Source organism: Aureobasidium pullulans (genome assembly GCF_000721785.1).
Source record: "Aureobasidium pullulans EXF-150 unplaced genomic scaffold scaffold_2, whole genome shotgun sequence".
Taxonomy (NCBI): domain Eukaryota; kingdom Fungi; phylum Ascomycota; class Dothideomycetes; order Dothideales; family Saccotheciaceae; genus Aureobasidium; species Aureobasidium pullulans.
In genome coordinates this window covers 89,171-114,177 of record NW_021941022.1, presented here as the reverse complement: position 1 = coordinate 114,177, position 25,007 = coordinate 89,171, and the positions used below count along the sequence as shown (strand labels likewise).

Here is a 25,007-nt window from a genome sequence, read left to right as displayed (position 1 = left end):
ATGCCTTGGCATGGTGGAAAGCGCCGTTACGGCCGTAGAGTCGTATTCTACACAAACCTCCTGTACTATCACGCGATACCTGAGGATACTGAAACCTGCTTCCATGCTACTGACTAGTGTCGCGCAACGTTTTGGCCGTTTAGGACCCGACCACAACACTCCGTCTGCTAGATCTTCCAAAAGATTCATCTTAGCTGCTATTCTGCTCACGTTTGACTTGGTACACTATTACCCCCATCCGTACAAGCACTCAGCTTTTCGATATGGGTCTACCTAAAGTGTCTACGTTGAACAGACGCCAATCTTCTTGGAGCCATCCATTGCTCTTCGCCTCAATCCTTCGGGAATGTTGACATTTTAGAGGGCCGCTTATACGAGTTGCTCCACTTATCGTGATCCCATACCGGTCCTATGCCTGAATCAAGGTTTGCGTGGTATCAAGGGACGGAGTGATGGTCTAGCTAGGACTCAGGTAAGGTATAAAGCCAGTGTATTGCCTCGCTATTGATCCTGCTCCTCAATATCCACATTCTTGCCTCGGCTCCTCGTTGTCTATCAGATACGGTGTCACTTGACCATGAAGTGCTTCTCGGCGTTGACGCTCCTTTTGAGCACCTCGACTTTGGCCACAGCAGCGCCTGGCTTCCTCACAAATGACACTCTGGCAAGGGAGCTTGCGATCGCAGCGACCTATCACGATCCTCAACCTCCGGTCCCGCTCTCAATGCACCCCTCGTTTATTCATGATCAAGATCTGGCACGAAGATGGGAATGGCCAACTTGGAATCAAGGAGGATGGTATCAAGCTACTGTTGGTCTTCTTGCAGGTGCAGTCGTAGTCGGTCAAACCGTGTGGCATTCCGCGATCACCAACTGTCTCGAGTACACATGGAACTGGCAGGTAGTCTCTACCAATCTCGATTGCATCTATTCGGTCCTCCATATCTTGTTCAGAGCAGGACTCAACTCTCTGAACACCTATCAGGAGTCTGCAAGGGTCATGAACGAGTACTTTGGGCAAGCCAAGCGGGGCGAAAATGGTACCAGCTTGTCTCACAACGAAGTGCTGGCATCTCTCTCGGAAATCAACGGTTACAATGTTACCGGCTATTCTTTGTCTTCAGAGCATATCGAAAACGCCATTACTCTCTATGCGGACTATACGAGTGCGATCTCTACTCATACATTCAACGAGACCCACGGCCACATGATCGTAGCACGATCCTCAAACCAGACTTCCCCATCGAAGCGGGACCATTTCTCCTTCCCGACGAATGTCGCTGGTATCAAACTATCCTACAACAAACCTTGCGCAAACAACAACTTGTACTTTGACTCTGTCGAGGGTCAGGACTTCTACAGAGTCATGTGGGATTTGGCAAACTGGATGTACACAACCTCATATTCAGACAAGTATGCATTTGAGATGTACAATCCGGCAAACCACAACGCCAACTACTTGTATGGAACGATCATCGCGGAGGCGGGTGGGTTTGGTGATGGCTACGAAGGGTTTCCCTATGATCTGGCGACCGGATGTTGATGAAAGCGTGGGTGGAAGGGTGTGAAAAGAGGTCAATGTGGTTTGTTTTCAAGTTCCGGGCGGTTGTTGGCGCTGTTACACAGCCCGCAAGTTATAGAACAGATATGAAGCTGCTCCAAAAAGTTGTACTGTGTGCTTGCGAAGGCTAAAATCTTCCTATGTGAAGATCTATTGAACCTAATACAGGCGTGAGATGGGATATGAATCTATTGAAACTGGATTGACGTACAACAAGTAGCCTGATACAAGATTGCGAACCACTAGCGTCTTCCACAACGACAGGCGCAAGTCACTGCCTCGCGGCAACCACAAGTCCATTCATCTTCATGTCGGGTGGTAAAATGACCAGAACGTAGCTCGAAAAGCAGACTGTTTGTCCTGTGGCAGCATGTGTTCAGGGAAGCAGTGGGCCGTTGATCTCTGGTCGTGTCATTCTCTGGGTCATAGTGATAAGCGAGCGAGAATGCAAGTACACCACCAAGGGCAAATATGATCGTATTCCCGACTATACCGAGAGTCTTTCCGTAATCTGACATGGGACTCTGCCTCGGTGATGGAGATGAGAAAGAGAGAGAGAGAGGAAAGAGAAAACAGCTCTGCGAAAATTGGTTGGAGACGAGGTCGTTTTAGAGCCCGTGGCATCTCTTCGGAACGTTACAGCAAGTGCTGCCGAGGTAGTCCCTTAGCTGACGGACGAATTCCGTATTCGTATAACGAGCTCCCAAATCCTCAGGACCAAACACTTCGGCTAAAGGCTAACACACACTGGTGCGCCAGGATTCACTGCCAATAACGATTAGGCGGACCATTAGCGGAGGGAGGTGTCGTCTTGGATGCAAATTAAGACGCTGGTGCCGAATCTAGACAATCTCCATATTGCTGTCGGCTACATTTGACGCAATGCTAGTCATCCTAACTGCTTCCTAGCCTATTATGATTTACACGAAGTGCGCTAGACACAATGTCCACCACAACTTGTTATGGCTATGGCTTCGGCGTCTGGAAGGGGCCTAGACGCTCTAGTCCCTTATGATCCAGGAGGGCAAATCACGAGCTTCAAACAATAGGGATTGTTGTTCACGAAGTAGCGCGGAAACTCCCGGGCATCTAAACCTGGCGCCTGTTCGTTACGTGCGTTAAGACTGTTGTCTTGTAGGATTAATAAGTCACTCGCTTCCAGTGTCTTTGTGAACGAACTTTAGTCTTTCGATATCCATACCACTCCTTAAATGTCTTCTCGGTACAGGATGTTGATTACAGCACTAACACCACACAACGACACCGACTTGCCACCATACTATGACGTACGACTTAGGAGCCCGTATGAGCAGAGATGTAAGTACCACTCACCCTCCTCCAAACTCCACTACCGCAGCATTACATCCTCCGCAACGACAAAACGCAAGTAGGACCAGCTCTCTAACACCAACACCGCCGATGAACTAATTCCAGCCAACCTCAACAGTAAACTTGCCAGACCATCCGATGATTTCAAAAGGTGTATCTCTCTTCCGCAAGCCATGGAGTGACGGCTAGATCCGATATAGCGTATGCACAGCCAGGTCTGAACAAGGAGACGGAAGAGAGATAATCTTTGAAGTTTGCCTGTGCGAAGACGAGGGGTAGTGTGGGTGAATTGCACGAGCTGCCTCGAGATTCGAGGAGATCGGTGGAAGATGGGAACAAGGCGTGTGTGGAGGAGCATTTGGAGCAGATTGCTGCTGTTTTCGTGGCGTGGCGGGATGTGATTATCTTGCATGGTCAAGAGCATGCGTATCGCTGCAAGGAGACGAGTTAAGAGGCCGAGAAAATGTTCTCGGAGCTCCAAAGTTCCAGAAGTCATCATTGTCTAAGTCGTGTATTGTCGTGCTCATATCGTGCGGAGATGCATCATCCCGGCTGCGGTAAGTAATAAAGTATGTTGTTTAGCGTGCGAACATTGGGCAATAATTCGGCCGCTGTAGATAGTGTGACTGAAAACGCCATTGGTGCTGCACCATCAGCGCAAGCTGTAATGATGCTGAAGCAAAATAGCGTCTGAGTGTGGAATAGTCCCCGCCAAAAGAAGCCGTCCTTGTCGTGACTTTCCCGAGTGATCCTTGAGCTTGAGGAATGATGCTCAAGACCCATCGTCCATATATTCAAACATCATATATTCGACCCACACATGCCTTGACATTCCTTTCCAAAAAGGCTGGATGTGGCTCGCCTTCTTTGCGATGCGGATTAGTATGCAAGTCCAACAACTTCTCCAGCGCCGGCACCTCGGCCACCCATGCAGGAGCGATTTCAGGCTCAAAGTTCCTCACTCTGTCGTCAGTGGAGTCGTTCTTGCCTGTTCGTCGTATACCGAGTTCGAGCTTCCAGTTGAATGCGGTGACCATGGCGTCGACGAGACTAGCTAGCCCTGCAGCGATGGCTGGATCCTTTTCTCGCGGATCAGGGATCTGAGACAGACGCCAACGGGGCTCATTGTGGTAGAAGAAATATTGGCATTCGTAGCCCATCCAGACGTCTTGTCGTGTGCAGAGGTCTTCGAACATGCGGTAGAGTGAGCACAAAGGCGTGTCCCTGGCGCGAAAGAGAGGCATACATTGCAATTGCCGGATATCTGGGTGAAGTACGTGTACGATCTTGTCGTTTGATCCAACATTTACAATATCGGCGGGAGGTTGCTGGGGTCGAAAATGCCATGGAAAAGGCCACAGTAGGCGGCGGATATGTCTAGCCCCTTGAGAGCATTCGCGAAGGCGGCTGACGGTATTCCTGACTTTCAAAGGTGTGTGACGACTGCCATCTATACATCGTTTCGCAAAACGAAATACCATGGCTGATGCGGCATGAGAAGGTGGCAAGTAACTCGTTGCGATGAGTTTGTATGATAGGAGGGGAAGTAAGGTGCTCCTTTGTATTTATCCGCCTTTGACTACTCGAGTAGCAAAACGTTTGCATAAATCGTGGGAATTTGTGCAACCCGACTCCGCCCCGCTGTTGGAAGAACTTGGGTTCGTTTGATCAATTCTCACTTCGAATTGCTGTCATTACAACGGTGTGACTTGGTACCATGGAATATAATTTTGCACGAGTTGTGAGCAGTGAAGTTGTAGTGCATGACAGACCCGACCAACTTGCTACGGATTGAAAATCAAGAACCTCCCCAAGATTACCACCGTTCTTCTTCACCATCTTCATATGATACCCTGCGTTCCGTACTTTCTGACATATTCAGCTGCGACTTGGTCCAGTACCTCATCCTCAATTGGAGTGTAGATGTTTTCTGTCCACCCTTTGATGACGTCTCGCTTGAGTGGAGCGCCATTCTGTTGGACGATTCTCCTCGCCAACGCGACAGAATCACTGAGATCGATATCCGGATCTCTGTCTCCCTTCACATTGGACCCAAGCCGAATGAGCTTTCTCGTCAGAGCCCATTGCCACTTGACAGCATAAATGATTATATGCTTGCCCTGGAATAGAATCTCATTCTGCTGGATCGACTGACGGAAGAGTGTCTTTCTGTTCTCTCCAACCGTGAACACCGCCATGCTGTCATTGATCCAATTCTTTCCTATACGCAACTGGTCTGCGGCCTCTTCAATGGCGATGCTCAGCTTTTTCTCCGCCTTTGGAAGATCTTTGAGTTCTGGATCTAGAATGTAGTCGATGTCTTCGGTGGAAGAACGATTGCCAAAGACACTGACGGCTACGAATCCTCCGGCACTGATCATGCGTAGTGGTGACATTTTCCGTAGGTTTTTGGATTTGCCCATTTCTGCATCGAGGACTTCTAGAGCTTGCTACACCGTCAGCCTGCACGACTGCATTTGGATAGATATGATGAACCTTTCTTAAACTCTGCCGCAGAGTATTTCTCTTTCGCCGAGGCCATTGGTATCGGAATGCTGTTATTTTGTATCGCAATGAAGAGTGAGATGGCATTGCGATCCTTTTTGAACCATCACAAGGTCACGATTAAGCGCTTGCAAACAATGGACGAGGGACGCCGTCTTTGATAGGTCTATCAAGCCCCAATGCCCATGAATAAGCGTTTCAGAATTGACGCTCGTTCAAAGATAGCACGGCGATGAAGTACCAGTTCGATCCTTCAGAGCAAGCGCCCATGCGGCACGGTACAAGAAGACTGGACAAACATGTCTTTCAGAGCAAGCGCCGCTGCAGCACGGAACAAGTAAAACCGCGTCAACGCTCCAAAAGAAATGCTTTATTTCTTTCTCCTTATCACGTCCAAAGATGTCAAGCAATGCACCAATTATCGAAGGTTATCCAAGTTTGCTCACATTTAAGACTTCCGAGATGGGATGTAAGACCCGTATAGACACCTCTACTGTGTTGATGTGTTGTTTGGCAAACCAGGACAACGAGATAAAACGTCCTTCCGCCTTGTATTCGCTTGAAGTCTTCTCAGATGCTCGATCTCTTAGGACGCTCATACGCTAATAATATTTAGCTGATCAAAAGACCAAAGACAGATCCCATTTGATGCAACAACAGATTCAGACCTTGAACACCAGAACAAGAGAGTTGGAAAAACGCGATATCATGATTTCCACTTCCCTGCTCACACATCTACATCTTCCCCTCCCACCCTTCCCCCTTCAAATAAATTCCAAAACTCTCATCTTCAACCCCCAAATCAATATCCCTTCCCTCCGGAAGCAACCAGTAAATCCCTGCTCCGAGCACACTCAACCCACCCAGCAAGTAAAAGGTACTAGCAGGACCGGCGGCATCGCGGATAGGCGTGAAAACCTGCGTCCCTATCGCCGCTCCCGCTTTTCCGAACGCCGCACTGATGCCATAACTCATTCCTCTGATGGCGGTGGGGTAGAGTTCTACAGACATCAAACCTATGGTTGCGCCTGGGCCCATGTGGCCGAGTGATTGCATCAACCCGTAGAGCACCACAAAAGCGGCGATGTGGGAGGTCAAGGTATTATAGCATGCTCCGATGACAAAGCCGAGGATGATGTAGCCAATCCATCCTGCAATTCCTGTCCACTTTCTGCCAATCTTGTTGCAGAGGTATGAGCCAAGTATGGGGCCAGGAACAGCTAGTAAAGCGAGGATGAATTGCCATATCGCCGTTTGTCGTACATCCTTGCCCGGAACGACTTCATTGATAATCGCCGAACTCATGATGGAATTCGGGAAATTGATGAAGTCGTAAACGAAAAATGCAGAACTGGTTCCTAGCAAGCGCCAGCCATAGCGTTTCAACACGAGTAAATAAGGAGGGGTGAATTGGTTGCGGAAATTGTTGCGGCGGAAGAGGATGCCGTCGCGCATGTTGAAGCGGAGGAGAGCCACGAACAGAGGGAGGAAGATTGAAATGGCGTAAATGGCGTGGAAAGCTGTTTTGAGATTGTCGGACGTGGCGCAGAGGGTGATTAGGTAGATTGCCGTGCAGATGGGAGCTGCGGAGGTTGCCATGAGGGTGGAGACGAGGACTTGGATGGGGCCGCGTAGGTGATCGTAATGCTAGAATTGCTCACATCAATATCAAAATCCATAACTTGGATAGGGAGGGGGGAAGAAACACTTACCTCATTACTCCCCTCCAACGCGGCAGCAGCGGAAGGTGGATACTCACCTCCCACACCCACACCAGTGATTCCCCTTGCGATGGTCATATACCACATCATATCATGCACCCCTTGCCCTTGAACCTGAAACACCAGAGTCGCCAGCAAACTCCCAATCACCACCAATGAACTAGTCACCCACAGTCCTCCCCTCCTTGACCAGATGTCGCAGATATATCCCAACCCTACAATCCCTATCACCGCTCCCACGAGCAGTGCATTTGAAATACGCGTTTGAATTGCAGAAGTGTAGGATTTACCCAACGTGTGTTTGAATACTACATTGGTATTTGAAGACTGTTATTCGCTCCCATCAGTACTCTCTCATGATGAAGATGATTTAATCAAGAGGGGCACACCAAATTATTCTGATAACCATCCGAAAAGTTTGCGAGCGCGCTGGCAAAAATCACACACCAAGAAGTACTCTTTGGATTCTTGGATAACTCGGATTCGGTGTCGGAGTTGTCCCAGGAAGTAGTGGTGATTTCGGCATCGGGATGTTTGGATTGTTGGTGTTGGCGCTGCTCTCCAGTCTTGTTGATAGGATTGGTGGTCATTTCATGAGTTTGCGGAGGTATAGTGGTGGAGTTGGGTTCAGTCATGATGGAGTGTCGGATGCAAAGGAAGGGACATCAGTCTTGGACAAGCAGATGTTGGGCTATTTGTCTTATACTTGAATGATAAAGCAGTGTCGTTGTCAGGGCTCTGTTGAGTCTTGCTGGGTCCACTTTTCTCGGAAGAAGATTGCCTGAACCCATACTTAATGTTGACCATATTGACCATCTTTCTGCGGACACCTCCGTGGAGAAATGCATACAAAGATGAACCCAATCGATTCGTACACTTCATTCACCTACCTGTCGCTAGTCATCACGAAACAACACCCGCGTACAAAAGTGGTGATGGTTGATGATGGCAGAGGGCATGTTCTCCATGATGCTGCGAAGTTCATGGATTCGACTCGCCGATGAAGAGCCGATGACCATCTTTTCGTGATTGAATGCCGCAACTGTGAGCCGTTCATTTTGAATCTACAAAACCACGTATTCGAGCGGTGATCACCGTTGAGTTGTTATCGCATTGAGAAGTAAAACAATCCAGTCACATTGGAATCGATTTCTGAAAGATCCCATCCCTCAACGCCAAAACAAGAACAATGCACACCTTGGAAGACAGATACTGAAAGTAGGTACATGATTTTGGTATGATACATAAGATGGTAAGAACAAGGGATATAAAAGTACAAGTCCTGGACAAAACTACCTGTATCTTGAGCCAGGCAACTTCTTGTAAGGCAGAGGTTCAATCTTCTTTCTCTTGAACTCGACATCACCACCGGGAATACCAGCTCTTTGCATGACACCAGCAGTACCCTCATCGTGTCTGCTTCTGAACAAGTTTACACCGACAGGCTTCAAGACGTGTCTGTCGACGAAACTCCTCAGGATGAAGTCGTCATGCTCGTATCTCTGTGATAGGGCCTTTGCGTCCAAGATTTGACCATCCTTTTGCTCAAGGACGAAAACGGACATGCGGCTGTATGCCAGACCCTTTTGAGTGTAGGCGGGCAACCAGGGAAGAATGACTTGGTCGTCGTTCAGCTTGGCGAGGGAGACGGAAGTCTGAGTGGGGGAGATCTTGACGTTGGAGGCGAGGAAGTGGCAGCGGTAGTCGAAGCCGTCAGCCTCTACGTTGGGAACATCGGGGTTGACAATTGCGATGCTGACATAGCGTTCGCCCTTGTTGTAGGGTTGAATGTTGAGGTGGGCAGGCACTTCGGAGACTCTGCTGTCGACAAATTCACCAGGTTGGACGTCGCGGGGACCGAATGAGATGTCGACATTGAGGGTAGGGTCGATGGCGGGCAAGACATCTGGTACAACATTCATCTGGGTGATGCGCTGCATGATGATCATACGGTCGTATTGGCGCCACTTCTTGTCGGCGAGGTAGCGGTAGATGGGCTTGTCCATGTCGCCTGAGGTTTGTCAGTACTAATTCTCTCTCCTTCAGCCATGCAAGAAGATGGACTCACCCTTGCCGTCCTCGAATCTCCTCTTGACCATGGGGTCGTTGATGTCTGCGTGGATCTTGAGTTGTTCCAGGTAGCGCTCCATGCTGTTGATGCGGTGTTGGTGCCGTTGCTCATTTTGAGGTTCCACAGATGCAGCCTTTAGTCTTGCAATCTTCTGACGTTCAGCGTCGATATCTTCCACCTTTTCCTGGCGGTGTTGAATCAAGACCTTGCGGGCTTCTTGGAAACATTGGAAGGGCAGTTGTTCGAAAGGAATGCGCGAGCCAGAGAGGATGGCAGCACGACGTCTGCGGGATCCGACAGGAGTGAGACCACGGGTACGGAGAAGCTTGCGCTCTGCTCTGGGAGTAAAGACATTATCGCGATCGAGGGACGATGGCGGCGGAGCTTGTGTCGATGCAGCGGCGGCTGTTGTGGCGGCGACTTCTTCGGCGATTGGGGCCGATGTTGAGAAGGCGCGGACTGAGAGGCCTCGTAGGGCGCGTGAAGATGAAGCCATTGTGTCGTGGTTGCCTCTTGATTTGATCCGACTTGAATTGTGGAAGGCGCGAATGTCCAAAGCCAGTGCCAAGACCGACTTTTTCGTGCACCCAATCCACCCTCCGCAAGCACCATCGCATCGCGACTTCCGCATTTATTCCTCTATCCACAAATCACCATGGCTACACGAAGAGCCGTAATCAACTGCGCCCGCTGGAGATCTGCTCCTTCCGTATGTCTGCTTAATAATCGTCTCAAGGCAGTCACTAACAATACCAGGTGTTTGCGCGCGGACTGGCCACTGAATCCCTCCCTGCATCGACACCCGAAGCACCTGCTGCCACGATTGCGCAGTCATACAATGATGCCACTCTTTCCTCGACTGCGACCGCTCCTGTCTTGAACGATCAATTCACACCGCCGCCACCTACACCGGCTTCAGCCATTAGCCGCCTCTCGGAACGACCAGCCAACCCATTCCTCTCGACTGCGACATGCACCCTCCACGACTTTCCCTCGGTCGAACCCAAGACCTTCACCACATACCCCAGCACACATCTTCTTCTACCACTCCGCCGCGACATTCTCCACCGGGCAATTGTCTTTGAGGGTGACGCAACACGCCAGGGAACAGCAAACACAAAATACCGTTCCGAAGTGCACGGCTCCAACCGCAAAGTCCGTCCACAAAAGGGTACCGGTCGCGCCCGTCTGGGTGACAAGAAGTCGCCTATGCTGAGAGGTGGTGGTGTGGCTTTCGGTCCCAAGCCCAGAGACTTTAGCACCGATTTGCCCAGCAAGATTTACGATCTGGCATGGAGGACTGCCTTGAGTTACCGCTATAAGAAGGGAGAGTTGATTCTGCTGGATACTGCTGCCGAGATTGAGGTTGAAGGGCCTGGAGCTGCACGATGGTTGAAAGAGTTGTTAAGGTGGAACAAGTGGGGCAACACGAATGGTGGTACCCTGATTGTCACGGCGGAGAAGAGGGAGAAGCTGTTCACTGCACTCCAACAACCTGGCATGGACAAGGAGGCTCGCGCTTTGACCGTGGACAAGGTCGACGTCAAGGACTTGCTCGAAGGTGGTCGCGTCGTTATTGAGAAGAAGGCTCTCGACAAGATGTTCCAGCAGCACTCGAGCGATCTTTCGTCAAGAGTCAAGATTGTTGCTTGAGCCTCATCTTCATCTTGAGCTTGACTCTGTCTATCTTACATGTACAACTTCTATACCACACCTGTATCTATACAATCTTCTAACATCAACACCATCTACGGCTTGGGACCCTCATACGTCAGATTGCCCATTCCAGCCAACTTGCCTTCAAACTTCTTGAGCTCCTTGGTGCCCTTGACTTCCTCAGCCGCCAGACCAATCTTCTGCAACAATTCCTCACACTCTTCCGCTGTCGCCTTTCTCCCACCCTTCTTCCTCGCCAATATAATCTCGACCTTCTTGCCCTGGGCCAAAAAGTCCTGCATCCTCTTCATCCTATGCCCCAAATCATTCGTATCAATGGCCCAATTCAACTCCAACGTCTTTGTCCCCTCTGCCGCCTGTTTAACCTGCGCAGTCTTCTTCTTTGCCTTTTCCGCCTCGTAAGCTGCCTTTTTATCTTGCAGTTTACACGTGGGTATCCATTCTTGAGACCAATCTCCTGCCGGGGGAGGCGTTACGCAGATTATACGGTAGGCTTTCCTGTCGATTGTGGAGAGCACGTCACGGAGGCGTTGGGGTTCTTGGAGTTTTTCTGTGGTGGGATCGACGAGTTGAATGCGGCGGGCGGGAATCTCTTCGTCCCAGAGTTGTTTGCGCTTTGCTGGGGGACCTTTTGCTGCTAGTCTTGGTGGGGACGAGGTGAAGGTGCGGGTGGAGGTGAGAGGTTTGCTGATGGAGAGTATTGTGGTTGGTCGTGTGCGTGTCGTGATGGCCGGCTGTACAAAGACACGATAGAGCGCTTGCATTGGGGATGACATGTGGGTGCGCATTGTGGATGGTCAGGTTGATTGTAGTAGGGAGAAAGCGGTGATTGAGTTGCGCTTTCAAGACGGTGACGATGGACTGGCATTTCTTGGAGCTTCGTCCATTTCGGCTGCACTTGGCCCGACCGTCGCATCTTTTCGCCCGCCTTCACCTACTTGGACAACACCATCATTGCAACACTCTATTCTGGAAACAATCGATTTGAATTCATCAGTCTTCACATCTTCATGTCTGTGGTCAACCCTGTCTACTTGTCAACTCAATACGTCGCCGTCAGTCTCTGCACGAGATAATCTCCACTGTTTACTCCCTGGTACTTCTTCTGCTTGGCCTCGTCAAATGTTCCCGGGATCGCATCAATGAACCTGTCGAAGTTGGGGTTGCAGAAGTACGCCATGCTGTATCTGGCTGGGTGGAAATCCGCATCTTCTTTGACAGGTGGTTCGACCACACGATGCTTGGTACTCTTGATCGTGTCGTTGCTCCACCTTGCGAGAAGATCGCCTGCGTTGACCACAATCGTGTCTGCGATGGGTGTTGCATTGACATAGGTACCCATCGGTGACAGCACTTGCAACCCACCGCGAGCGTCTTGGAAGAGCAGTGTGATGGAGCCTGTCCCTGTCAATGCTCGACTCAAAGTAGATCTGTGTTGTTATTACTCACCATAGTCTGTATGCGCTCCTGCTCGCACACTGTTCTTGTTCTCGGCAAACACTTTGCTGCTCACCGTCGGGTAGTGTAGCAGTCTCAATGTATTGTCGCCAGCATTGCAGAACTTGTCAAACCAGTGCTCGTCAATCCCAAGTCCGACAGCAATGGCTTGCATGACCTGCACATGGAGATCCTTGCAAACCTCAAAGAAGCTCAACATCTTCTCTCGGAACACTTTGCCATCTTCATCAAATCTGTCTGGCCATTGGTTCTCAAGTCCTGCCACACCTTCACGGCCAATCTCGAGAGACTCCTTCAGGTCAGCTCCTTCCAAAGCTCTTTGTTTCTCAATCTCGCTGGGATCTACAAGATCTGTCGTCTTTTCACGACCTTGACGGACATAGCCACGATTGGCTTCTGGTGTCGTCCATGCCAGCTGCTCTTTTTGACTGACCGGTCGCTTGAAGAAGTCGGCACTGTACTTGAAAGCCTCTTCCACTGCAGCTTTGTCAATGCCGTGATTGCGAATGTAGATGAATCCTGCAGTCTGGAAGCCCGACAAGATGGCTTTGGCAGTAGCTTCACGAATGGTAGGATCAGTTGTCTGGAAGGCTGAGAAGTCGATGAGCTAGTCATGTCAGTTCCGCTCGAACTAAGCTAAGCTACATCACACGATCAACTCACAGGAATGGTCAAGTTGTCGGCGCCGACCGCCGTGGTGACTGTAGGGGTGCTCATGTTTTGGTATATCCTTCAGGTAAGTCGTATAGGGAAACTGACTAACAGCAACTCCAAAAGAGCTTCTACGGTATTTGTACCTTTCTTTCTCCCTCCTCTTGAGCTTTGCTTATCGCTACACTCACGCTCAGCTCCGCTGTATCCTTATCAGTGTCATGCATGATAGGCGAAAGCATATCTCCAAGTTCCGCTCATGGTGGGGTTGGACGATTGCGGGGTCACCACACCTTCTGTTTATGTCTTCTTATCTTATTTTCCTATCGCGGTTATTGTATGCATTGTTGATCAGGCACTTGAAAACAACAGCTGGTCAATTGAACGTTGATATGGCGTGACAGGTACAGAAATGTTGACAGATCAAAGATAACAATTCGCGAGTTTCTCTCTTCTTGTCTTGATCTTTCTTTCCAACCTTTACACCTTTCTCTAAACCAGCAGCAACTTCAATGGCAATCATGTCACCAGTTGTCGATGTCCATACACACATCTACCCTCCAGCCTATGTCTCGCTGCTCCGCTCAAGGTCAGCGGTACCTTATATGCGCACCTTCCCAGACAACCCAGAAGCCGGCGAGCGTCTCGTGATCCTCCCCAGCGAAGATGCCGCAACTTCTACTGCACGAGGCAGACCCATCGGTCCAGAATACTACGAGGAAGAAGAGAAGATCAAGTTCATGGATCAACACAACATCGACATCAGTGTCATTTCGCTCGCAAACCCATGGTTGGATTGGTGCGAGCCTGCAGATGCCCCCGAAGCTGCGAAACAAATCAACGATGATGTCGAAGCAGTCTGTGTCAGACATCCAGGCCGTCTGTACGCCTTTGGCACACTTCCCCTTTCCGCAGGCGCCCCTGCCGTCGTCGAAGAAATCAAACGTCTGCAGAGCTTGAAGCACATGCGTGGTGTAATCATCGGCACATCCGGTCTAGGCGCCGGTCTCGACGACCCAGCTCTCCACCCCATCTGGCAAGCCCTGCAAGAAACAAAACAACTCGTCTTTTTACATCCTCATTACGGTCTCCCCACTTCGGTCTATGGCGACAGAGCGGCAGATTACGGACACGTATTACCCCTAGCCCTAGGCTTCCCCCTCGAAACCACAATCTCCATCACCCGCGCCATCCTCTCCGGCGTCTTCGACACCTTTTCCTCTTTGCAAATCCTCCTCGCACATTCAGGCGGTACCTTGCCCTTTCTCGCCGGCAGAATCGAATCTTGCATCAAACACGACGGACATTTGAAATCGGCGGGCAAAATCGAGGGTAGAAAAAGCGTTTGGGATATTTTGAAGTCGAATATTTATCTTGACGCGGTGGTTTATGGGGATGCTGGGTTGAAAGCTGCGGTGGAGGCGTCCGGGAGTGATAGATTGATGTTTGGAACCGATCATCCGTTTTTTCCACCGTTGGAGGAAGGGGAAAAGGAGTGGTTGTCTGTTAGGACGAATGCGGAGGCTGTGAAGAGTGTGTTTGGGGTGAAGGAGGCGGAGGATGTCATGGGCGGGAATGCGGTTAGGGTGTTGAGGTTGAATGAGTAGATGTCACATAGGACAGATGAACCCAACCATTCAATAAATACTCATCGAGTTTTTTTTTTGATCATATCCCATCCCTTCCCATCTCGTCGTAGCCTTAGGAGATGCTTCACGTTCTGTATCTATGTGTAGATTTTTTCTTCACTTTTGCATGTTATGTACCATTTCTCTTAAACACGAATAATCAAATTGTAATAAAAAGGACGTCGAGGGCATCACCCTGATATGTCATCATACAGTTTGCCTTTTATGCAACAACCATCTTTTATGCATCACATGAGCTCGGCCGAAAACATCCAGATCTCTTACGATCCCCCCCTCGTCTGCGGAAAACTCCACTTTTGTTCTCCCAGTTCCGCAAGTTTTCCACACTTTTCCACCTACTCCGCTCAATTCCACTCCGCTTGTTCTTCGCTCCGCCAAACCCCGCTTTCGAGGTTTCTTCTCCACATGGAGGTGGTTGGTAGAGTGTGTTTTCTGCACAACACTTTTGTCTTACCTGCCTTCTTTTGATTGTTGTATGTAGTGGTATGCATGAGTTCGTGTTGCCTGTACCATAACAGAAGTCTTAGACGCAATGTTTTCTTTGCAACTCGGGTATAATGTATCTCTAAGACCTAATTATGTCTTCAACAGATCGCGCAAATTAAACTGCGGGACGGAGTAGATTTAGCAACAGAATAAACAGATCTCCGGCAAGAGAGTAATAATGCAAGCTCGAGGTATTACTCGGACCGATTTCTGCTAAGGTCGTATCCGAGATGCTTCTACGCTTCAATCATGCCATGCGCGCAGCAGAAGTTGACGGCAAGGGTCGTGTTTATCCACCACTTGGTGCCTTGTCCTTCCGTGATCTCTACTGAACTTACCCCACATCGCATGTCGATCTCCAGGTTTAATGCAGAGCGTGCAGAGTTGATCAACATTAGCCAAGACAGGAAGTATGAACCTTCGCATCGCTTCGCATCGCTACGCATCACTGCGCGCCGCTTCGGCTGGCATTCTGCCGGTTGTCATGACATACATAAAGAACCTCATCACCTCGTGTATTCTGTGTTTCCTCTCTCATCCTTGGTTTTGACGAGGAACACAAGTCATGTTTTCTACGAATCGCTTCTTCGGTCTATCATTTATTGCTGGCTTGGTGGCTTCTGTCAATGGAGGTTAGTAGGCGATTGCAATACTGCCATTTCTTCACCCATGCTGATGCAATTATCAAGACATTACTGCCTCTGGCACCAACTTCTCCTTGAGCGGTGCTGATGTCTCATACCGTTTCCACGTTGACCCTCGCTCTGGAGATCTCATCTCAGACCATTTCGGTGGACCTGTCGACGATTTCACCGATCCTGCTACAATCTCCAATAGCGGATGGTCAACAGGTCTTGACAATGTTGGGACACCGGGTCTGACCAACATTCGTCGCGAATTTCCGGATGTCGGTCGCAGTGATTTCAGACTTCCTGCTATTCACATTAGTCATGCCGATGGTGACACCGTCTCCGCTTTCACATACCAGAGTCACGAGATCGTGCAAGGCAAGCCTGCGCTTCCTGGTCTTCCTGCGACTTTTGGAAATGACGGAGATGTGACAACGCTGGTGGTGACACTCTATGACAACTACTCGAACGTCTCTGCTGCATTGTCGTACTCAATCTTCCCCGAATACAATGCCATTGCTAGAAGCTTCCAGATCACCAACAATGGCACCAACAACATTTCGATTGAGAGAGCAGCCAGTTTCAGTACTGATCTGCCCAACCTCGATCTCAAGATGCTCGAGCTTCAGGGTGACTGGTCTCATGAGGCCAACAGAGTTATCAGAAATGTCGACTTTGGCGAGACTGGATTCAGAAGTACCGAAGGATACTCATCTCACGTCCACAACCCATTCTTTGTCCTACATGACCCAACCACAACCGAGACCACTGGTGAAGCCTGGGGATTTAATCTCGTCTATACTGGCAGTTTTGCTGCGACCGCCGAGCGCTTCTCTCATGGATTTGTCCGCGTTTTGCTTGGTCTAAACCCTCTCCATGCTAGTATTCCTGTTGGGCCTGGCCAGACTTTCCAATCACCTGAGGCTGTCGCTATTTACTCTTCCACAGGCCTTGGAGGCATGTCCAGATCTTTCCACGACTTGTACCGTAACCACCTTTCCAGATCCAACCACACTTTTGAGACCAGACCTATTCTTCTCAACTCGTGGGAAGGTCTAGGCTTCGAAATCAACGAAACGTCGCTTGAGAACCTTGCAAATGAGACGGCCGGACTTGGCATCAAACTTTTCGTAAATGATGATGGCTGGTTTGGCCAAACACCTTATGCTCGCATCAACGATACCGCTGGACTTGGCGACTGGACACCCAATCCTGACCACTTCCCCAACGGCTTGGCTCCTTACACCGAGACTGTCGATAGTTATGCAGTCGCAAACTCTAGCAGTGACCTTGCATTCGGTATCTGGGTCGAGCCTGAGATGGTGAATCCCAACTCTACCTTGTACCACGAGCACCCTGATTGGGTCATGTATGCCGGCAACCATGTCAGAACCTTGACCCGCAATCAATTGGTGCTGAACCTGGCACTCCCAGAGGTTCAAGACTACCTCATCAACGCCATCTCCAATGTCATCAAGTCTGCAAACATCTCATATATCAAGTGGGACAACAACAGAGCCATTCACGAAATGTCCTCACCTGCTGCCGATTACGCTTATACTCTGGGCATGTACCGCGTCATGGACAATCTCACTGGCTCTTACCCAGAGATCCTTTGGGAAGGCTGTGCCTCTGGTGGCGGTCGCTTCGATCCAGGTATCCTGCACTACTACCCCCAGTCCTGGACGTCCGACAACACCGACGCCGCGGATCGATTGACCATTCAACTCGGCACTTCCCTGGCTTATCCACTTTCGTCCATGGCCTGCCACGTCTCCGCTGTCCCCAACGGTCTCACCGGAAGAAACATCTCCATCGAATACCGCGCCCACGTCGCCCTCATGTGCGGCTCCTTCGGCTTCGAACTCAACCCCTCTGAACTCTCCGCCGACGAACGCGACGCAATCCCCTCTATCATATCCACCTGGGAACAAATCAATCCCATCGTCATCTCTGGCTCCTTCTACCGCATCGCCTGGCCCAGCGATACCAACTGGCCTGCTGTACAATTCGTGTCCAAAGATGAAAACACAGCGGTGGTTTTTGCGTTTCAGCAATTTGCAAAGATCAAGCCAGCTGCGCCGTCGTTGAAGATGCAGGGGTTGGATGGCAAGGCGAGGTATTCGAGTAATGCGTTTAATGGTACGTTGAGTGGGAATACGTTGATGAATGGGGGTGTCAATTTGCCGTGGATGGTTAGGGATTATCAGAGTATGTTGATTTGGCTGTATAAGGAGTAAGAAAGTAGTTGTAGCATGAAGAAGTAATTCAAGCAAACATCTGAAGTTGACACGTAGTCTGAATTCCATTGTGTGTTCGATCTCACGCATCAATGAACTCCTGCGAATATGTATCCAGCAAGCCCATCGTCGTCCCCGACCTTCTGATTTCCCAAATGGGCTGTTTAATATACGTCAGCTTATCACTCCTTTCCGGAAGCGGCAACCAGACTTACCGCTTCTATGCCGGCGAACGTTTCGAAATTCTTGAGTCGCCCGATGTACTCTGCATGGTCAATCAAACTTGGTTGGACTTCATCCTTATTACTGATTCCTTCGTTCAATGGCCTTTGCTATCCCAACCTCAATCGTCTCCAGTTTAGCGATCACCTCCCGAGCAAAGCTCGATTCCGCCGCATCTACCACATCTTGCCCCAACGAACCGCTCAGGCAGCTTCGAACGAGGGCTCTGTACCTAGGATCAACTCCAATCTCTTGGATACTGCGATTGATTGTGTCGACATGTTTACGGAGTTGATCTTCGGGGGAACCGACTGGAGACTCAGGCAGGGGAAGAACATCTTGGTACTCCGACTCGTGGCCGATCTCGAAAAGCACTATCCCGAGTCGATGAAGAAGGATATCCCGGGCGAAAGGATATCGCTCGTGCATGTGATCGAAGGGTGTGGGACTTGGACTGCCAAGTCCACTGTGACTTGCCCGAACGTACATCTGGTCTCGATATCCAACTTTTGAACGCTCGGACGATAACAGTAGCGCATGCTGGTAAGTGTAGATGTCTGCAATGCTCAGATTGACTGGAAGGCATCCCGACTCATAAAGATCGAAGACATTGGTGCAGATTGTGCGGGCCATCTGAACCTTTTTGAGCAATGACTCGTGAGCGTCGATATTATGATCCTTTGTAATCGTCTCCACAAGCGATTGCTTTTCTGCTGGCTCTGTTTGGTATCTACCTAGAGAGCTGATCCTGATATAAACCTCTTCGTCGCCAGTGTTTCTTGTGTTGATGTCCAAGTAGACGTTTGCAAGCATCACCGTTGGCCTATCTTGTCGAACGAAGTCTTCAGGCAGGGCGAGAAATACAAGCTTGATTGGTGCTTCGGACGAGGATCTTCTGTCATCCCTTATTTTCTCCAAACCTTCGCGATCCCGGACCAAAGCATGCCCTATGATAGACAATCTCTGATCGGATCGTATCTCCCGTCTAAACTGACGGAAGGCTTTCGATACCGTTAATGTTACCATCGAAACTCGCGGGCCAGGATGAGAGCGGTTCCGACGATACGAGTCGAATGCTCTACTCGCAATCCTCTGGATAAGCCTTTGTGCAGAGTCGATTTTGGCCAAGAAGTCGTCGACTTCCTGGCTTATGGATGTGCACCATTTGATCTTCCGTAACCATCCTATTCTTGCATCGGACCGGTCGGATGGCAACTTAGGAGTCGAGCTTCTCTTGCTGATTTGGATACCATAGACATAGAAGATCAGTTTCTTGAAGACGGACACCTTGCGCTTGATCCTACGCTTCGATCGTGGCTTCGTCTTTCTTGTCTTATCAGGACTAATACAAGACTCCATGCGGTGTTGAACATCCTCAAGGTAACCTAGTATGGCCAGACTGTTGCCTTTCACGGCATTTAACGCATCCTTTCCCCAAATGTCTAGGTAGCCTAGTTTGGCGTCTCTTTTTTGCTGACATTGTTCCAGTTGCCATCGCCATGAGTCGTCCCACTGCTTAAACTCAAGTTTGTGGCCAGAGAGCCTTTGCGATGCGTCACCGATCTCCCTTGAAGATACAGTTAGTAGGACTAGCACGCTTTCAATTCGTTCGACACGGATTACCTCTCTGCCGTTGCACAGCCTCTGCACAATTTCTTAAGTGCAAAGCCTGCTGTCGCTGCATTTGCAGCGATAGCGATTGCTGCGGCGATTGGAGAAACGATATCCATCGTGCAAAAAGTCGAGGAAGGAGGACAAGCTCGACCTCAGACTTGTGGCTCCACTGAGAGATATAGCAGCACGGTACCTCACAATTGACCTATGGATCGCCCCCGAAATCCTTCAGGATGCTTGTACTGAGCTGACACCAGTTATCGTCAGCTTCCAGGCTCCTTCAGTAGCTCCCGCCACGTCAATCTTGATGCAAGAAGCGGCCTATCAAGCCCACGAGGTGACGATCACTACATATTGAAAGGGGAAACATTCCACGACGAGTACACATCCTAGTGGTGTAAGCTGCGACGTCCTGTCAGCATCGGACTGTTCGAAAAGGCGGGGCCAAGCGTCGCATGTCAGAAACCACCGAAAGGTGGAACGAGCCAGGGACGTGCGGTACTCTCCTCGCAGATAGCTACCTCGACCGCCCCGCTGGTGTTCCGAGGTATTTCTAGTGAGCTTTCTATATATCCCATCCTTGATTCCATTCTGATCGAAATCTACGCAACAATGTTTAGAAGCAATCTTAAGTCACGGGGGCGGGCTCCCAGTCGGAAAAGTCCATCACCATCACGCAGCACGTCCGTTGACCATCATGTGAGACAACAGTCCGTCGAGAATCAGAAACTCAAGAACCGTCTAACGAATCAGCAAAGTATTCGAGGTCCCCGTCGCCTCATAATGCTGAATATGGAAGACGCTCACCCGACCGTCCTGAAGGCTCTGTGACTAGCGAAGCCTTTGGTTACCAGTTCAGAAAGTCTTCGGATTCATCTACTAGCCGGAGCTCCGAGCTTGGCTCAGAGGACAACGTACAAAGAAGTACAGAAGAAATGTTCGACATGTATCCGGGCATGCTTGCCTACCTTATCTCTGACTCCTTGCGGGACATGTTCGGAGAGTTGCGAGGCCGACGCGCAAAGAAGCGAAACACCGTCAACATGGAGACATTGATCACGATGGGCGTACTACAGGAAGGGTTCAAACAGTGGCACGAGCTACTGAGCAAGGCTGGTACCGCAAAGCTTCCTGGTATTACTCAAGACAAGCCGGATCCATTCAAGATTGGGATGACGCTCACTCTGATTCAATTGTGTGCTCATCTGGAGCAAGCCGAATTCCACCTATACGGACGTCAGTAAGGAGCATTTCAAGATGTAGTTACCGTGCTGACGATCTGTAGCTAATCATTCATCAAATTGGGAGCATGCACACAACGCTCTTGACTACTGCCACAGACTCGGAGCGGAGACCAAAGACACATGGTACAGCGAAAATGAGAGTGAAGAGGAAAGCTCAGGCCTCAGAACCAGATCGACTGACAAACTCCAACCACTGGCGAGATCGCTTGCGTATCATAGTTTCCCGGTCGCTTCTGACGAACACTCTTTTGACGCTAGTGTGGTTGACATTTTGAGATGCCGTTCGTCGCTAGACAGTCTCGTTTCGGGGCTGGAGTTGAGGATTTACATGTCAAGTTTGGGACCTGACGTTAGCTCTCCGGCCTCTGTACACGTCGAACCTGTCCACACGGCCTGGGTTAGAAGACATACTAAAGAGTCAGGCGAAACAGGTAGGAAGGGGAAGTCGAAAGATCGTGCATTGCCATCTTTCGAAATAAGATATTGAATCCGGCTGTTTTGTGGCTGCAGCCACTAGCAGGGATGGCAAGCGACTTTCCTTCCATAGATATTGAATCCATATTTGCTACGTGAACAAACAGAGTATTGAAGCTTCTTAACTCGAGAACTGGCAATTCACGATGCTGGATAGAAATAACACAGATGGTAATCACACGAGAAAAAACATAGCGTCACACCACGTGGCAGAAAAAGGCTTCAGTTCAACACGCACAGGATTTCGTTGCAAAAAGAATGAATAATGGATTTTGATGCAGAAACAACAGATAGCAAAAGGACTAAGCAGAGCCCGAGACTGAACCCAAACAGATGGGAAGAAAGATACCACGACCCTGCCGACATCTTCCTTTCAGACTATCTCAAACACTCTGCCCATCTCCAGTCTCCCAATTCCCACACTTCACCTAATTTCAATTCTATCCACCCCCTTCCCCTCTACCCATCTCAATCAACTTCCTCATCAAGTCTCCAAAATGCCAACATCTCACCCACAAGCGCCACAATGCATCGCAAGATGACTGCTTGAGCTATAGCAAGCTTCAGATCGTCGTCATCGTGAACGATCTTGACTTCAAGGGTTAAACTGATTGTGGTTGTGAGTTGCGGGACGAGGGTTTGGGAGATTGTGGGGGTGAGTGTTATGGAGGGGTTGGGCATTGGTGGTGCGGTGGTGCGGTGGGAGGATTGGTGGTGTGGTAAGGCGGGTGAATTGGTGATGGAACTGTTAGGGGGTTATATTCACTCCAGGAGTGATTCGAGAGAACGCATTGATGGGGGGGAGGACAATGGCGTCGTTGGCATCCCTTTAGCCTTGAAAGAAATGTTAAAAGGGGTCAAAGGATTGCATTTGGCAGATGTTCTTGTGGGCTTTGAGTGTCGCTTAAGCTACGAAAGCGATAAAGAGATTCACAAACAAGTTCGTCCATTCGAGAAAGACATTTGAACAATGCCTTTGTGCTCGAACAAAGGAAGATGCGTTAACCTCGTGCGTAATCATCTCGCCCTTCGCATCGATGAATACAGCATTCTAGCGATAGAACGCGACCGATCACCCCTTTCCAACACAACCGACTCACCTATTACCCTACGCAGTCTATTTTACACTCATTAGCAAAATGTCTTTCGGCAACCTCGGTCCCAAACTCGATTCTTTCAACACCAACAGCTTTCTAAACGACTCAAACATTGGCACGCACAGTTCCAAGCCTATGACTATTGACTTTACTACCATCAGAGTTACAACGACAAATATCTTTACTGTCACGGTTACCACCCACACGACTATAGCTGTCTCGTATACGTTTATAGACACGAATAATTTGCATATTGTCATGACTAGAGATGATGACAGTTATACTGATGTTCTTATGCACGATATCGTTGAGATGGCACCGAACGACACTGTCTGTAAGAAGTGTACGTATGAGTGGTGCTCGGATGTGAAGAAATTTGTTTGTAGAGAGTGTCAGAGATATGGGTAAGTGGATAAACTGGGTGGAGAGGAAAAGGTTGAATAGGTGAACAGCTGGTCCTGCTTTCATCTCTCTTGCACTTTAAGACAGTTCGGAAATCGCTCTCGTTCATAACGTCAAATATGCAAATTGACAATTGTCGTATACAATACAATCAAATTTTACCAATTGAAACTGACATCTTTCCAATGTAAACTTGTACTTGACTCGTAGTAATGGTTTATGCTCTCCAGTGCCATGTAGTTCTAGACACACAACAGAGTCATTGCTCCATAACCAAATCCACCAACGGCATTTGCACATCCCATCGTGCTAGCAGTATCTATACCATTAAATGGCCATCCGTGAAATTGATTGGTAAGTGTCAAGCCGCACCCAGCCTCCTTGTACATTTCGATATCTAGACATGTCAGCTATCGGATTGCCGATGGAGATAAAGGTCACACGTACAACAACCAGCCGTGCCAGTCTTCGGAGGTTGAACCAGATTTGCAGTGACGGCGCCAGTGATGCTGAGAAATGGGTTGAGGATTGTGCATACGTTCTCCGTCACGCCGAGATAGGTCTTGCCAGTTCCAGCACTGCCGTCAGTAGGCGGAGGCTATATGACTATTAGTAAGAGGGATTTCTCAAGATATCATGAGATCCGGCATACTGTGTTTGGATCAGAGCAAGTGTATGGTCCGGCGTATACGATAACATTGGCCCTCGCTGGCCCTCCAGTAGGCTTACCGGCTCTTTCTTCGAGGTTCGGTATTGGTACTGCTACAGCGATTGCGGAAGTTGCCCCGAACAGGAAGAGAGACACGAAAACGATTGAAGTTTTCTGGATTAAAGTCAGCTCCAGTTTTGGCAAATAGAGGATTTGACGGGACATACGAAGAGATGCATGATTGGATTTGTGCTTTGTGGTTGAGGAATTGTAGGTAGTGTCTAAACAATCAAAGGTGCGTGGTCTGTTCTATATATTTGAAGACTTGGATAGTCTTGATGCCATCGATGAATTGGAAAAATAAACCCAGACCCATGATTGAGTCGTCAAAAAAGTCCAGACTTGTTCAGCTGTGCAAGCGCTGATGTAAGCCCGTTCATGTCAAAGGTAGACATTTGAGACTTGCACTCGAAGTAGATGTATATATCTGTTGTCCAGAGCTTTTGACTTTATTGATTTTGCATTATTTCACGAAGCGAGCAGCATGTCATTGATGTTCCAGCCTTGATAGAACAAGTGTCACTCTCAACCTAGTCCAGACGCAATCATGGTATTCGGGAAGAACCAGATAGTTATCTTTTGAGGATCTGGCCGAACACTTATTGCCTTTACCTCGGCGGGCCGTCTCGGGTTCTCCAGCTCTGAGCTGTGGTCCAGAGCGTGTACAATTATAGAAGTCCGGTAATATCCAAAGCATGGGCCTCGTTTCAGCTCTAAACATCGTGCCGGGATTGGCCAAGTTTTCCAGACTCTTTGCAATGCTTGCAGCCATAAGCCTTTTGGTTCTCCGAGTCTGCCGCAGTCTCGTGGCCTGCTTGTAGTCGGAGCGGCGCTGCCATGCTGCAAAGTCTCGGTGCCATGCCTGCATGTATGTTAGGCAGTAAGTACGCCATCTCTAGATGAATTTCCAGATGTTACTATGGTTTGCGATCTTGGGTTTCCTCTGCCGCAATTCATCTTGGCATACATGGAGTCTCTTACCTCTCTTATTGATGAGAATACAAAGGCTTTTGCGTGAGGCTTATAGTGACTTGCACCGTGCCGCTTGCGGTATTGGTCAGCTGAATGTCGCCATTGAGTCTGGTCTTGTTGGAAAAGGTTTGATAGATGTGATGTTGTACATTGAAGAACGCTCTTAAGGTCAAATCAATGTTGCTGAAGATGAAGTTGAGAACGCACGAGTTGAGCGGGGGAATGTGGCGTCTCCGGAGTTCCTGAAATACAGACGTCATTGTAGATGATTCGCAGCTGAACCTCTCCATTCCTTA

The 25,007-nt window shown here is 49.3% G+C and overlaps 13 protein-coding genes across 13 annotated transcripts; 5 read left to right on the top strand and 8 right to left on the bottom strand.

Annotated features, from left to right (window-relative positions):
• The first annotated feature begins 310 nt into the window (after window positions 1-310).
• Window positions 311-1,886, top strand: M438DRAFT_341843 (uncharacterized protein). The gene has a single exon (XM_029904602.1). It carries the CDS (start codon window positions 578-580, stop codon window positions 1,541-1,543), a length of 966 nt encoding a protein of 321 aa, XP_029764380.1. The 5' UTR covers window positions 311-577; the 3' UTR covers window positions 1,544-1,886.
• A 1,798-nt stretch (window positions 1,887-3,684) lies between these two features.
• Window positions 3,685-4,371, bottom strand: M438DRAFT_351491 (DNA-binding protein; the record flags this gene model as incomplete). Its single annotated transcript, XM_029906720.1, has 1 exon — window positions 3,685-4,371. The coding sequence occupies one exon, from the start codon at window positions 4,369-4,371 to the stop codon at window positions 3,685-3,687; it is 687 nt and encodes a 228-aa protein (XP_029764379.1).
• Window positions 4,372-4,591: 220 nt separating this feature from the next.
• M438DRAFT_402135 (uncharacterized protein) lies at window positions 4,592-5,613 on the bottom strand. Its single transcript, XM_029909584.1, has 2 exons — window positions 5,387-5,613; window positions 4,592-5,336 (listed from the first exon to the last, which is right to left on the bottom strand). Exons 1-2 carry the CDS (start codon window positions 5,430-5,432, stop codon window positions 4,732-4,734), a joined length of 651 nt encoding a protein of 216 aa, XP_029764378.1. The 5' UTR covers window positions 5,433-5,613; the 3' UTR covers window positions 4,592-4,731.
• Window positions 5,614-5,881: 268 nt separating this feature from the next.
• Window positions 5,882-7,789, bottom strand: M438DRAFT_341836 (MFS general substrate transporter). Its single transcript, XM_029904601.1, has 3 exons — window positions 7,506-7,789; window positions 7,108-7,443; window positions 5,882-7,042 (listed from the first exon to the last, which is right to left on the bottom strand). Exons 1-3 carry the CDS (start codon window positions 7,749-7,751, stop codon window positions 6,131-6,133), a joined length of 1,494 nt encoding a protein of 497 aa, XP_029764377.1. The 5' UTR covers window positions 7,752-7,789; the 3' UTR covers window positions 5,882-6,130.
• Window positions 7,790-8,157: 368 nt separating this feature from the next.
• M438DRAFT_310252 (PEBP-like protein) lies at window positions 8,158-9,708 on the bottom strand. The gene is made up of 2 exons (XM_029902410.1): window positions 9,185-9,708; window positions 8,158-9,127 (listed from the first exon to the last, which is right to left on the bottom strand). Exons 1-2 carry the CDS (start codon window positions 9,681-9,683, stop codon window positions 8,409-8,411), a joined length of 1,218 nt encoding a protein of 405 aa, XP_029764376.1. The 5' UTR covers window positions 9,684-9,708; the 3' UTR covers window positions 8,158-8,408.
• Window positions 9,709-10,165: 457 nt separating this feature from the next.
• On the top strand, window positions 10,166-10,840 carry M438DRAFT_264498 (ribosomal protein L4; the record flags this gene model as incomplete). The annotated part of the gene is made up of 1 exon (XM_029899955.1): window positions 10,166-10,840. A coding segment is annotated over one exon (675 nt), but the record flags the coding sequence as incomplete, so codon positions are not given.
• A 95-nt stretch (window positions 10,841-10,935) lies between these two features.
• Window positions 10,936-11,640, bottom strand: M438DRAFT_266088 (uncharacterized protein; the record flags this gene model as incomplete). The annotated part of the gene is made up of 1 exon (XM_029900077.1): window positions 10,936-11,640. The coding sequence occupies one exon, from the start codon at window positions 11,638-11,640 to the stop codon at window positions 10,936-10,938; it is 705 nt and encodes a 234-aa protein (XP_029764374.1).
• A 185-nt stretch (window positions 11,641-11,825) lies between these two features.
• On the bottom strand, window positions 11,826-13,088 carry M438DRAFT_402131 (Clavaminate synthase-like protein). The gene is made up of 3 exons (XM_029909583.1): window positions 12,986-13,088; window positions 12,314-12,929; window positions 11,826-12,277 (listed from the first exon to the last, which is right to left on the bottom strand). Exons 1-3 carry the CDS (start codon window positions 13,037-13,039, stop codon window positions 11,907-11,909), a joined length of 1,041 nt encoding a protein of 346 aa, XP_029764373.1. The 5' UTR covers window positions 13,040-13,088; the 3' UTR covers window positions 11,826-11,906.
• Window positions 13,089-13,500: 412 nt separating this feature from the next.
• Window positions 13,501-14,608, top strand: M438DRAFT_288216 (amidohydrolase 2). The gene has a single exon (XM_029901651.1). The coding sequence runs from the start codon at window positions 13,579-13,581 to the stop codon at window positions 14,578-14,580; it is 1,002 nt and encodes a 333-aa protein (XP_029764372.1). The 5' UTR covers window positions 13,501-13,578; the 3' UTR covers window positions 14,581-14,608.
• A 1,065-nt stretch (window positions 14,609-15,673) lies between these two features.
• On the top strand, window positions 15,674-17,977 carry M438DRAFT_393930 (alpha-galactosidase; the record flags this gene model as incomplete). Its single annotated transcript, XM_029909143.1, has 2 exons — window positions 15,674-15,740; window positions 15,798-17,977. 2 exons carry the CDS (start codon window positions 15,674-15,676, stop codon window positions 17,975-17,977), a joined length of 2,247 nt encoding a protein of 748 aa, XP_029764371.1.
• Window positions 17,978-18,280: 303 nt separating this feature from the next.
• On the bottom strand, window positions 18,281-19,929 carry M438DRAFT_351483 (uncharacterized protein; the record flags this gene model as incomplete). The annotated part of the gene is made up of 2 exons (XM_029906719.1): window positions 18,281-19,766; window positions 19,823-19,929. 2 exons carry the CDS (start codon window positions 19,927-19,929, stop codon window positions 18,281-18,283), a joined length of 1,593 nt encoding a protein of 530 aa, XP_029764370.1.
• Window positions 19,930-20,268: 339 nt separating this feature from the next.
• Window positions 20,269-21,630, top strand: M438DRAFT_351482 (uncharacterized protein; the record flags this gene model as incomplete). Its single annotated transcript, XM_029906718.1, has 4 exons — window positions 20,269-20,360; window positions 20,613-21,049; window positions 21,099-21,488; window positions 21,605-21,630. 4 exons carry the CDS (start codon window positions 20,269-20,271, stop codon window positions 21,628-21,630), a joined length of 945 nt encoding a protein of 314 aa, XP_029764369.1.
• A 369-nt stretch (window positions 21,631-21,999) lies between these two features.
• M438DRAFT_331112 (uncharacterized protein) lies at window positions 22,000-23,918 on the bottom strand (the record flags this gene model as incomplete). Its single annotated transcript, XM_029903378.1, has 5 exons — window positions 22,000-22,276; window positions 23,403-23,427; window positions 23,478-23,628; window positions 23,683-23,853; window positions 23,907-23,918. The coding sequence occupies 5 exons, from the start codon at window positions 23,916-23,918 to the stop codon at window positions 22,000-22,002; spliced, it is 636 nt and encodes a 211-aa protein (XP_029764368.1).
• Between the last annotated feature and the right edge of the window lie 1,089 nt (window positions 23,919-25,007).

Coding starts and splice junctions, on each gene's coding strand:
- M438DRAFT_402131 (XM_029909583.1), bottom strand. CDS start 13,039: ATGAGCACCCCTACAGTCACCACGGCGGTCGGCGCCGACAACTTGACC. Junction 12,930..12,985: donor CCGACAACTTGACCATTCCT/GTGAGTTGATCG, acceptor TGACATGACTAG/CTCATCGACTTCTCAGCCTT. Junction 12,278..12,313: donor AGGAGCGCATACAGACTATG/GTGAGTAATAAC, acceptor CTTTGAGTCGAG/CATTGACAGGGACAGGCTCC.
- M438DRAFT_341836 (XM_029904601.1), bottom strand. CDS start 7,751: ATGACTGAACCCAACTCCACCACTATACCTCCGCAAACTCATGAAATG. Junction 7,444..7,505: donor ATGGTTATCAGAATAATTTG/GTGTGCCCCTCT, acceptor AGCGAATAACAG/TCTTCAAATACCAATGTAGT. Junction 7,043..7,107: donor CGTTGGAGGGGAGTAATGAG/GTAAGTGTTTCT, acceptor GAGCAATTCTAG/CATTACGATCACCTACGCGG.
- M438DRAFT_341843 (XM_029904602.1), top strand. CDS start 578: ATGAAGTGCTTCTCGGCGTTGACGCTCCTTTTGAGCACCTCGACTTTG.
- M438DRAFT_288216 (XM_029901651.1), top strand. CDS start 13,579: ATGCGCACCTTCCCAGACAACCCAGAAGCCGGCGAGCGTCTCGTGATC.
- M438DRAFT_402135 (XM_029909584.1), bottom strand. CDS start 5,432: ATGGCCTCGGCGAAAGAGAAATACTCTGCGGCAGAGTTTAAGAAAG. Junction 5,337..5,386: donor TGCGGCAGAGTTTAAGAAAG/GTTCATCATATC, acceptor CGGTGTAGCAAG/CTCTAGAAGTCCTCGATGCA.
- M438DRAFT_310252 (XM_029902410.1), bottom strand. CDS start 9,683: ATGGCTTCATCTTCACGCGCCCTACGAGGCCTCTCAGTCCGCGCCTTC. Junction 9,128..9,184: donor GAGATTCGAGGACGGCAAGG/GTGAGTCCATCT, acceptor GACAAACCTCAG/GCGACATGGACAAGCCCATC.